Consider the following 12550-nt stretch of genomic DNA (forward strand, 5'->3'; position numbering starts at 1 on the left):
GTCAGTGAAAATAACACACTGATGATGGATGGAGTCATAGCCAGCAAGTTGGCTAAAATAAGAACAACAAAGCTTTCCTATAGATGGGTCTAGCCTATTAGGAATACAAAGCAGAGCAGAGCAGAGAGCGAACATTTCTTAAAACTCTGAGAGGTATTTATGCGCCAGAAACAGATATATGTGTAAAAAAAAACACCAAAGAATATTTCACAGGCTTATAAGTGGCGAATAGCATGCGGGTGTCAGAGCTTCTCAAAGGCACATTGTGGGCAGTAAGTGGCCAGTGGGAGCAGTGGACTGTGAGATTGTTTATCACCCCTTCTGCCCTGTAAAATGGAGTCCACTCTCTCCAGTCGAGAGGCATATTAGGCTCTTAAATTGGAAGAATAAATGGCTCTTTTGAAAATCAGAAAAGCCTTTGCAGAGTTTTATTCTTCTGATTATGACTGTCTGTGTGTATGTGTGTGAGAGAGAGAAAGGGAGAGAGAATGTGTGTGTGTGTGAGTGTGAGTGTGTGAGAGTGAGTGAATGAGTGAGAGTGTGTAGTGTCTGTGCCTGTGTCTGTGTTCATATGCATAATGTGTGTGCATATAATTACTGAATTTTGTGTGTGAGAATGTATGTGTGTGTGTAGACTTCTGAAGTCCATGAGTGTTTCTCTCTCTCTCTCTCTCTCTCTCTCTCTCACAGACACACACACACACACACACACAGTGCATGGGGAGCCTCACTCGCTGCTGGTTTCAGCTGATTCATGCTCGCCGCTCAAATGCTCATTCCAGTGTGAGCTCACGTCGTAAAATATTCATCCCCTCTGCCAGGAAGTGATGCGGGCTCGGCGAGGGCGCTTCCAAGCGGGCGAGAGAGCGCGCTGCACTGCACTCACAGGGGAGAGTGACGCCGCTGACGGCTACAGCGACGGGGGTGACGGGCGATGACTTCTAACTTGTCACGGACACACTGTGAAGTGCTCTCTCTCCCTGCGCGTCGAGGGCTGTGACTGACATTTTAATGTGCGCCGCTTGTGTGAGACGTGAGATGCGGAGGAGTGCTGAGAGAGCTGAGAGCTGTCTTAGGAAAAGACAAAAACGAGAGAGAGAGAGAGAGAGAGAGAAAGAGAGAGAGAGGCCACTGCTATCGTAGACAGCTCAGGCATTAATGCCTAGAGAGATCCTATAAAATATCTAATCAGACCCCATAAATGAGCAGTTTTAACTTTAAGGCTGATTTTAGGGCTTTCTAGTACTGCACCAAAACACCCCGAGGACATCGATTTTCATTAAAGGATGGAGAGGACACATTGAAAGGCCCTCTCTGGTAGCTGCTTAGTTGCTATAAAAAGTGTTTAGGGACGTGTTTGGACCCTGCTCCCCTGTGTGGACTGTGCAGCGTAGGGGAAAATGGAACCCATTACAATTTTGAAGAGACTCAGACTCACAGGTCAGCTCAATGATTTTAGTTTGGTAGCTTTGGCAGAGGTCTGCACTCTTTGTGTGTCCATCTAGTTTAGAGATGGACATGTCTTTTTCTTAAACTGTGTCCTAATAAAGGCTTTTAAACACTTCCCTCCTCGTTGTTACAATCTGGAGTGCCTGGACTCCTGTCTTGTTTCAGAGCATCTCCAGTGAGTCCCTAGGAATACAAACCACTAGCATCAGCGGAGTGTTTAGCAGGGGTGTGCAAACTCAGAATCGGTGAGTTCTCCTCTGGTGGTGTGTCTATTTCAGTCTATTTGTTCCCACTCGCCATGTATTGTTTACATTATTTATAATCAGCAAAAATGTCTGTTTGTAGCAGTAAACACAATGCACAAAGAACACGGAGAGAATCCTAAAGCAGATACGAGTAGACCGTTCCAGCACGGCTTGAGTTAACATAAGGCGTTTTAGCCAGGCTTGAGCAGACACTGAATATTCATGTGTGGAGCTAAGCCATTCGATAGCACTCGACTGGCAACCAAGATGCCACTGGGTGTTGGTGACACTTGCCAAAACACACACTGAAATCCCCCAATAATCCAAAGTCAAATACCTCAGTGGAAACTAGCCTAATCAAATGCACTGGCTCGTAATGTTCTCCCCGTCGGGATCCTCGATCTGTCCTCTGCTCGGAGAGGAAGGTGGCTTTGTTCAGGGGAGATATGAGCCGACCAGAGGCACCTGTCAAAAGACGCAGGCTGTGGGGGGAGGGAGGGGGGTCTTCATTGCAGGCGGTAAACATTTACTCAATTACCAACCGAATAAGCTCCATGTGAAAGGCATCCAAATACACCGGGAGAGGAGACAGAGGCCACTGGAGCCCAGCTAGAGTTTGGGCTTTTTCCTTTCGTTTTTCATGTCACGTGATTGTCACAGATGGGCTCTGGAACACAGACTTCCTCTGGTGGACTGGTGGTTGAGCTGTGCCCTCACAGTCTCTCACGTCTCAAGATATCCAGTTAGATGCATTAAAGTGTTTTTAGTGTAATTGTACCCTTACCATCCCCATCTGTCTATCTATCTATCTTACAACCACACACACACACATGCACGTACGCACAAACACACACACAGACACACATGCATGTACGCACAAACACACAGGAAGAAGAAGAAAATGGAATTGTGTTTTTGCAAGGTCATATATGTAGAGAAGCATGGTACCAAGTGATTGTGAATGTGACATTGAAAATGACTTTCACATTAGCAAAATGCCACTTAGAATCATATACATTCTTATTGTGAACTATAGACATTATATTCTTTTGCATGTTTGTAGGAGGTGGATTAGGTAGGATATTCCGTTCCCCGGGCAACCTGATAAGAGTTGCAAGTGAGATTTGAATGGTATAATTCAAAACCATATTATCAGTATTTTCCATTACCTGAGCAGGGAGCCCTTTTATGAAGTATGGGAATTTATCTGTATAGGTTTTCCCTGAGGGATTTCATCCCAATCTCGCCGCTTTTCCATGAGCCGACGCTTTTGGATTTGCTTTGGGCTGGGATTCAGTGTTCCTTGTCCGTCAAACTGGGATGTACAACCAGGCGGATGTCTATTTTTAAACGCCCTTCACTTACATTCACTTTTCCACTTCCTGTTCGCTGCTATACTCATTTTTTCCATTTGCAGACGTTCTCCTCCACCTCTCCTTTCTTCATCTCCTCTCTCTTCACTCTTTTGTCCACCTCAATGTCTGCTCTTTTCTTTATCTCCTCTCTTCACTCTCTTTTCTCGATGTCTATGTCTGCTTTCCCTTTTCTTTATCTCGTCTCTCTGTTTGCCCTCTCTCCTCTCCCTTTCTCAAATTCAAATGCTCTATTGTTATGGCAGGGATGGGCTTGTGCTAAAGCAGCATGTTCCTTGGTAAGTGGTGAAATACCCAGACATATAGAGAGGGCATTATGAAGAAATGAGAAGCACTGGCGCTCAGCCATTATTTGCCTTCCTCAGCCATCCTACCATCGCTCATGTTTTCTACTTCCTTTTTTTCCTTTTCTTTCACTCGTTCATTAATTTATTCCGTCTTTTTTTGTTTCTTAGCTCACTCTGTCTCTGCTTCTGTCATTGTGCCTGTCTGACTACCCCGATCTCTCACACACACAAAGTCCTCTGTTTCCCTGTGAAGGTTCATCAGTCTTTCCTCCCATCAGATTGTGGGTCCTGTGAAAAGGTCTACAAAAGATGTGTACTACAGAAGAAAGAAAGAAAAGACAAAAGGGAAATCATCAAAGGCTGTATTTGCAGTTCAGTTCATTTGCAGCGACCGAACAGCCTCATTGAAGGAGACGGAACAGGAATGGTGCTGATGTCACAGAAGTCTCAGATCTCCAGGAGGTAACCTTCACAAACTCAGAGTGTGCCTCGTCAGCACTTCCTTTCAAAAATACAAACTTACTGTAGTGATGATGGTGATGATAGGAAAATGGAAATTGTGTTAGTGATCATCTGTAACTGAGCACTTAACATTTCAATAAATAAACCAAGTTGGGCATTCTTCAGTCCATGTCAAATACAACATACAGTAGATCTTAATACAACTGATTTTAGTGTGACATAAAACCATTCATTACTACACGCTTAAAACCAATGTGTTGTCCCTAAAGTTGTGTTTTTTTATTGCAAGTTGTGTTATTTTCAACACATTGTGTAACAAATAAAAAAAATAAACAACATTAATTGCATTCCTTCAAATAACAGACATGAGCCAAAATCAGCATTTGGAAGTGTGTTTATATCAAAGTCAGAGAAATGGCAAAGACTATAGATCTTTAAAAAAGGAGACGAGATCAATGTGCTGTGACAGTACTGTACATATCCATTTGTATTCCATTTGTATTCCAACTTGATGCGTTAATCTCTTCAACAACCTGCAACAACCCGTACAAACACAACGTTTACACAACGTTTACACAAACAGAAGAAGAAAACTAACCTGGATAGACTTACAGCATTACTGTAGGCAACATGCACCAAACATACAGTGTATGTGATTCTGCTACAAACTGTCTTGTCAGCATGTCACAGTATCCTGGTCATTTGGGACATGCTGATTTTAATAATACTGCAAGTCTACTGAACGAGTGTCAGTTATCTTCCTTTCTTTACTCTACATTGTACCACAGAGCGTCATCACTCAGACACTACCCACCCAGTCCCACACCTCTCTAACCCCTCTAGAGCGTCATCACTCAGACACTACCCACCCAGTCCCACACCTCTCTAACCCATGAGAGAGCGCTCTCTCTACTAGACAAACACAGCTCAGCTTGGTTTTGGCATGATACCTACTGCATGTCTCAGTACTGCATTAATCTACATGAGGGGACAGGATGCAGGCTTCGGCACACTTCCTGTGTGTCGCTGTGTGTTGGGTAATATCTGCCGGCCTGACTGTGCATGTGCTGCAGGCCAATAGGAACTGGACTGCATGGAAACGGTTGCAGCTACACCGACCTGCTCTGCTCTGTTCTGAATGCCATACTGCGTGCAGGCGCCAGACACAAATGCAATGAGCAGTCGCTAAAGATCCTGATCTCAGTCCGACTACACGCTTTATTAAATTCCCCATGAATTCTGTGCCAGATCAAAGCCATCTTTGTGTATTTCTCCGGCATCTCTCTCGCCAGTGTGGGCCTCTCTCTGGAGAAATGGGCGGGAGAGGGTGGATGTGGGGGATGGGGCTGATGTAACCTCCGTGGCTCTGCTGGGGAGCGCTGCTGGGCCTCTGCCCTTAATGGGCGCTGATGAGAGGTGATGACAGGGACTCTCGGCACACTGTGACCCTCCTGTTCCCTGCCTGGCGCTGATGGCACCTAACGCTGCTCTCATGCATAATTTAAAACACCGCTGCACGGAGCTGATGACAGCACCTGCCGGCCGGCCCACAATGCAATGCAACGCACTGCTCTCTGCCCAGGCTTCACTCCTCATGTCTGCTGTGTGTACGAGCCAGCTCCCCTTATCTCTACCTCTTCCTGTTCCTTCTTTTCTCTCTATCTATCTCTCTATCTCTCTATCTCTAGCTCTTTTGCTCATAGCATCGTCTCTCCTCTTCCTCTTTCTGTGCTGCTGTCGTTCGGCTGTATTTAGCAAGCTAAAGTATACATTAGATAGACTCAGACTATGATATCATGGTTGAAGTCAGCCTTTCTTAATGAATGGACAGTGAACTGTTTTCAAAAGGTTATCAAAAAGACAACTCTTCATCTAGGAGCCTGACTAACACCTGATTCTGGCTTGGTTAAGGTTGAGTTTTGGCTGAGTTCTGGTCTTAGTTCTGTCCCAGGTCTGGATCAGATCCGTTTCGGAGACACTGTCATTAAAGGTGCAGTCCGCAATTATAATCCCACACACTTTCATTTTCAGACTATCAAAATAGAAGACATTGACACGCAATCGCTAATTGAATTGGCACTGTATCAAAAGGTGGGGTCACATGTTTTGTCATATTCAATGGATTTTCATCAAACAGTCATTTAGCTGTCCCTTCAGTATTTGCCACCAATAAAAGGCAGGTGCTTGTGTACAGTTCTTAGTCATAGTTCTTTAAAGAGAAACTATGCAGTTTTGGCAATTTCTTCGCTTTTTGCTCGCAGGTTTCTCTCCCCCTACAGCTTCAGAGTATATATTTTACAACACTCCTCGATCGTTCAATCTGTTGTTTCCTCTTTCCCTGTAACGGTTTACTCGCTTTCTGCTTCGTTTTGCTGGCTCGGTCATGACAAATGTCTGAGAAACTCCATCACCACCTTGTTCTAGCCGGTGCCTGACGTGTATGTGTATTAGTGCAGTAAAGCAATTAGGCTGCGAGACTTTCCGTCTCTGAGTCCGGCATCCCGCCATTATATAACCATTCCAATGAGTCAAAGCTGTGAAGTTAAGGTAAATTAAGCTAAACAAACTGCATAGTTTCCCTTTAAATGGGAAACAAATAAAGTGGCTTGGACTCAGCTAAAAACATTCCCAGCCAATTAATGCAGGAGCACGGAAGCCAAGGATGTAATTTGATTGGCTGTTGAACTCATATATCAACAATCTTTTGCTAAACCGAAAGTGAATCGCAGACTGCACCTTTAAGGAAAGTGTAGAAAAGAGACAGGCTAGTGCTAACATTTGGTCTTTTGCTGTGATCCTCTTAGCGTGCAAAACAAGTGACTGGTGATTTGTGATTTTGTGCATGTGAGTGTGTGTTTGTGTGTGAGAGAGAGTGTTTCCTTGGGCTCTTGTATAAAAAGGGAACACGATGCTCGTCGTTGTCCTCTGCCATCTGACAAGTCATGCATGAGATCCAAAGACCCAGCGAAGAGGGAGGGGGGCTGGCTAACTCTGTGTGCCGGATCTGGCCCAAATCAGGACCTGAACCGTGGTTAGCTGCGGTTATGCTATGCTAACAGTGATTTTTGGTCATCCGTGTCCAATTGAATGTGAGCAGACAGGTGCACTGCAAACGGAAGTGCCTGCCTGCGTTGTTGTCCTCCCACAAAAACATCGAGGCAAACAGCAAGAGGGTAAACAACAGTGAGAGAAAAAGACAGGGGCAGTGCACTCTTTAGAAAATGTTCTCACTTGTTTGTTCCCTTTTTGAGGAAGCTTTTAAGGAACCTTTTTAGGTTCCTCTTAAAAATTGTCTCAGGAAAGGAAAGAAGCTTTTTGGAACCATTTGGCTATCAGCTTTGGAGCAGTTTGAAGCGTTAAAAAAATCCCTTTTCCAAACACAGAACCCCTTTCCACCAGTAAAAGATGCTTTGCATGGAAAAGTTCAGTGTAGAAGAGACGAGTGGTGAGATCTGGTGGAACTGAGGAGAGTTGTGTGTGTGGGCTAGTTTTTACCACTTTTACATTTGAAATCCACAACCGCAGCAGGCTAAAAACAATTCAGAATCGCTAACGAATAACTATTCCCAGTTAGCCATCGATGACAGCAGACCACACACCTGCCGCTATCTCCACATGCATACCGCCGGCAGAATCACTGTGAGAACGCACCCCGCGTCAGACAGTGGTTTCGATATTCTCGATGATCTCCACCAGAGACTTGGAGGGGGAGAGGAGCGAGCACTCGTCCTGGTCCCAGCTGGCCGGGCTGGACTTCCCGTCTGAGCTCAGCTCATCTTCCTCTCCCACCTCCACCCCCCGGCGCACATCCTCCTCCTCTTCCTCCTCCTCTTCGCACGAGTCCTCCTCGCACGACTCCAGGAAGTTGCCCCCGATCGCGTTGATCCCAGAGTCCTCGGAGCTGGAGGGGGAGGAGCAGTGGTCCATTTTGGGGCCCTGGGCTTTCTCCATTGGGCCGTTGGAGCTCTGTGGGGGCGGGGCCACCTCCTGAGTGTTCTGATAGGTCGAGCTTGGCGCCTGAGGCTGTGGCTGAGAGGGGGGTGGAGTCGGTGGTCGGGGGTGGGGTGGGAGGTGAGGGTGTTGGTGTTGGTGTGGGTGAGGGTGGGGTGTGGGCGGAGCCACAGGCATCATGGGAGGCGGCCTCTGCACGTAGCACATCTTGCCGTTGATGCGCTTGACCACGTAGTCGTCGATGAAGAGGTCAGAGATGACGCAGTAGCGGGGCGACTCGGGGCAGGGCGGCGGCAGGAACCAGGGGGCGATGCGCAGGAAGCGCTCGGTCAGGGAGATGGAGAGGTCAATGGTGTCCGTGGCCTCGGACGGAGCTGGAGGCACAGTGGTGCTGGGGAGCTGGCCCACCCTCGTCATCGGCTGGTACACGTATTTACCTGCACATACACACACACACACACACACACACACGCACACGCACACAGACACACACACACACACACACGCACACACACAGAGTCAGGATTTCACTTTGTCATGCATGCAAAATCTGCCTAAGTGAAATCAGTACAATATTATTCAGAATCAGAGAATCAGAGTAGGTTAATACATGTATATATTCTTATCTATGCTCTACAACATGCCACATATATTTATGAACAGGTTTTTCAGAGACAGACATTAGCACTGCTAAACATGCTGTATACTGTATCTACATTAGCACCATATTTTCTATTGTCTACCCAGTGCTAGGAAATGTACAAGACAAACAGCAAGAACAGCAGCAAGTTGAGGGCTGTACTGGTCCGTTTCTTCAAATGTGGCATTAATCATTTAGGAGGGTGTAAGAGCCATCAGATTATTCCAGTCACCTGAACATTAGATAACAGATAATTTCACCTGTTTTGAATGGCACAAGTACCTCAAGGACATCACTGAGACATAGACACAAAGCAAAGACTTCACAATGAAGTTTTGAAAGTATTTTCTTCAAGGTTCCAACAAGCAACTTGAAAAACTTTTAGAGCACTTGGCATTAATGCCGATCATCAAAGAAAGAGTCTTTTTAAGGAGCCACCTGGGACACCCATCTAGCGTAATTGTTTGAGAGGTGGCAGCTTGGTAAAGTGCTGGATGATTGACTATTGAGACATCTGCTACACCTCCCATCTTCAACCTGCAGTGCTGATGCCACGTGCAGCAGAGGAATGTTCTCTGAGGAGCTTATTTAAATAACGAAGAACACAAAGACTTGAGAGAGGAATGAGAAATGCTTTTTCATTATTCTTCGGGAAAAATGCAATACACCGGCTTAGTAAAAACCTGTAAGCCATGTAATCACACACACACACACACACACACACACACACACACACACACACACACCTGTACACACACCACATCTGTAAGCCATGTAATCACTCTCTTTCTACCTTGTGGACTATATGACTTTATAAAGTATAAAAGGTATATAGTATAAAAAAGGCATTTTATTTCTACATGTCTTTTTTGTTTTGCTCTGTGCGCTGCGGCTTCTGAACGCCAGTGAGAGCTCTGGCCGTTGGTTCTCAGTGAGCACCGCAATCATTTCAGGACTTTTTCTCTCAAGGAGGGACCACTTGATTGGTTTGTGTCCAAGCGGTTCCCCTGGGTTTGTGTCTGAATCAGCACCAGAACCCCAGCATGCGAGGAACCACTGCAGAGCAACCGGAACAGAAAAATGCAGCATTGCAACTAAGCTCCACTGAGGTTATTAATAATTCACCTGAATAAAATACTGTGGGGGAGAATAAACTTTCTATCTCACATTGTGATATTCTACTATGGTCTTGTGTAATGCCATATGGGACATTCATCTTCTGAATAAAAAAGTATGACTGTGCTGTCAAGATAACAGACTGCTGGTACTTAAGGCCAGGTGTAAGCCTGTAGTGCGGCTTGTTCACTCTCAAGTCCCTGCCTGTGTCTTTAATCTTTAATGTTTGTGTCAATAGAGAATCTCCAGGAGCTCTTCAGCATGCAGCCGGGCGCAACTCAAAGAATAATCCATGCAAGATAAACAGCCGGCGGCGCCATGATACTTAATAGTTTTGCGCTGGTTGCCTCTAACCAAAGTACAATCGCAGTCTCTTGCCAGATAGTGGGTGACTGATTAGGGGATCTGGGCCAGCCCTGTCCAAATCTGGCGGAGAGCTGACTATCTGGGTAGCCTCAGTTAAATTATCGCTCCTAGAGTGGTCTGGGTAGCCTTGGTTAAATCTTTGCTCCCATAGTGGTCTTTGTAGCCTCCAGAGTGGAGCTCTGTCTCTGGGTAGCCTCGGTTTAATCATAGCTTCACAGTGCAGCTTCTGTCTGGGTAGCCTCGGTTTAATCATAGCTTCACAGTGCAGCTTCTGTCTGGGTAGCCTCGGTTTAATCATAGCTTCAGTGCAGCTTTCTCTCTGGGTAGCCTCGGTTTAATCGTTGCTCCCAGAGTGGAACTCTCTCTGGTAGCATTGGTTTTTATCATCGTTCCACATTGGCGCTTTCTGTCTAAATAGCCTCTACAATGGAGCTTTCAATCCATGTAGCTTCAGTTGAATCATGTCTCCAGAGCGGAGCTCTCTGTCTGCAGTAGGTAGCCTCAATTTAATCATAGCTTCACAGTGGAGCTTTCTATCTGGGTAGCCTCGGTTGAATATTGTCTCCAGAGTGGAGCCTTTTATCTGGGTAGGCTCGGTTGAATATTGTCTCCAGAGTGGAGCTTTCTCTCTACCAAAGGCCCTGCTTCAGCACATACATCCAGCCAGTTTCTCGCAGGGAGGTGCAGTGTGCTGCTTTGAAGGGCCAGTCAGCATGTGTGTGTGTGTATGACAGAGAGTGTGTGTGTGTGTATGTGTGTATTTGTGTGTGTGTGTGTGTGTGTGTGTGTGTGTGTGTGTGTGTGTGTGTGCTGCTGTGTCAGGGTAAGTGCACAGTGGAGAGTGAAGGCCACCAGGGAGGAAGTAGACACACACAGACAGGCCTCCTCTAGGCTACTGAAGGACCCTGGCAACTACCGGCTTAACAGAGAACACTGACAAACAAGCACACACACCCAAACAAGCACACACTCAATACACAGTAGTTGGAGATGCACATTTGTCTGTAAAGAGTTCCCAGAACCCAACCGTACCGGCAGACCCTCTCAGAATGTTTCATGAGACATTTATCACAACAAACAGGTTCTAATTTGTCATAATTCACAACACACATTCACAATTCACCAATCATAAAGCCGGCTCCATTTCTTTGAAGGCCAATTGTGTTGTATCCACTTCAGTGAACCTGTGAATACAACACAACCAGTTTATAGCCACAAAGCCACTCTCTTGCTATTTGATTCAAAGGGAACAGCAGAGAAAATGAGAAGGTGTTCACAGCTTTGGGAGAATTAATGATGTGCTTTTGTGTGTGTGTGTGTGTGTGTGTGTGTGTGTGTGTGTGTGTCAGACAGACAGAGAGAGAGAGAGAGAGAGAGAGAGAGAGAGAGAGTGTTTGTGTGTTTTTTTTTTTTAAGTATGAAATTTGAGACTGGATTTCTATACACATTCTATATGCTTGTGCGTGTGTGTATCCCGTCATTAAAACGTTCGATTACAGCTTCTTCTCCTGACACTTAATAACCTGAACAGGTGTATCCTGCAACATGAATCTTGCAGCACATTCCAAATCAGCCAAAACATATGGTCCACCACACTTGTGCTGTGTTGTGTTTACAACTCGGGGCTGTTCCAACTTTTAAAGCAGGAAGTGAGTAAACACTTGTTTTTTTCACCTGAACAAATTTGTTCCAGGGTCTTGCCTGGGAGGGTACAGACAGGATGGCTGACATAATGATTGACAGCATGGGAGATTGCGGGTGCAGTGTGTGAGTTGTGTGTGTGTGTTTGTTTGTTTGTTTGTTTGTGTGTGTGTGTTTGTGTATTTCTGTGAGTGTGTGTGTGTGTGTGTGTGTGTGTGTGTGTGTGTGTGTGTGTGAGTATGTGAGTTTATGTCTACACAGCTCTCTAATGAGAATCCAGAGTGTAGTGACCCTTGTGTGTAAGTGTGTGTTTGTGTGTGAGTGAGAGGCAGGGAGAGAGAGAGATAGATAGATAGAGAGATATATAGAGAGAGCTAGAGAGAGAGAGAGAAAAGGAGAGAGGGAGGAATGAGGAATGGAGAAATGTGACTCTGAGTTCTGCTAATGTAGCGGTAGCCAGCTGGTCCGTCTGGTTGGTTTTGCTAATGTAGCGGTAACCAGCTGGTCCGTCTGGTTGGTTTTGCTAATGTAGCAGTAACTAGCTGGTCCGTAGCCTGGTCTGGTTTTGCTAATGTAGCGGTACCCAGCTGGTCCGTAGCCTGGTCTGGTTTTGCTAATGTAGCGGTAGCCAGCTGGTCCGTAGTCTGGTCTGGTTTTGCTAATGTAGCGGTACCCAGCTGGTCCGTAGCCTGGTCTGGTTTTGCTAATGTAGCGGTAGCCAGCTGGTCCGTAGTCTGGTCTGGTTTTGCTAATGTAGCGGTACCCAGCTGGTCCGTAGTTTGGTCTGGTTTTGCTAATGTAGCGGTACCCAGCTGGTCTGTAGTCTGGTCTGGTTTTGCTAATGTAGCGGTAAGGTTCTACTGAGTTCAAAAGCGCATTTGCACACCTCTTTTGGGACAGGTGTGTCGGAAAAGGAAAAGGTCACCAGTAATGCGTGTTGAAGAAATCCTGCACACTGTCCTTTACGCATGCAAATACTTTATTATACTTCACAAACCTGAGAGAAGTCTGTGTGTCCGA

At 45.9% G+C, this 12550-nt stretch overlaps 1 protein-coding gene across 2 annotated transcripts in view; it reads right to left on the reverse strand.

The window, feature by feature from the left end:
- Positions 1–3702: 3702 nt before the first annotated feature.
- Positions 3703–12550, reverse strand: part of LOC125291500 (UPF0524 protein C3orf70 homolog B-like) — a 22405-nt gene continuing 13557 nt past the window's right edge. For both annotated transcript variants that reach the window (XM_048238214.1, XM_048238213.1), the window contains exon 3: positions 3703–8204. In XM_048238214.1, the coding sequence (XP_048094171.1) occupies positions 7474–8204 (731 nt within the window). In that variant the 3' untranslated portion in view covers positions 3703–7473. The remainder of the gene's footprint in view (positions 8205–12550) is intronic.

Source organism: Alosa alosa, chromosome 3, assembly GCF_017589495.1.
Source record: "Alosa alosa isolate M-15738 ecotype Scorff River chromosome 3, AALO_Geno_1.1, whole genome shotgun sequence".
In the NCBI taxonomy this organism is placed as follows: Eukaryota; Metazoa; Chordata; class Actinopteri; order Clupeiformes; family Clupeidae; genus Alosa; species Alosa alosa.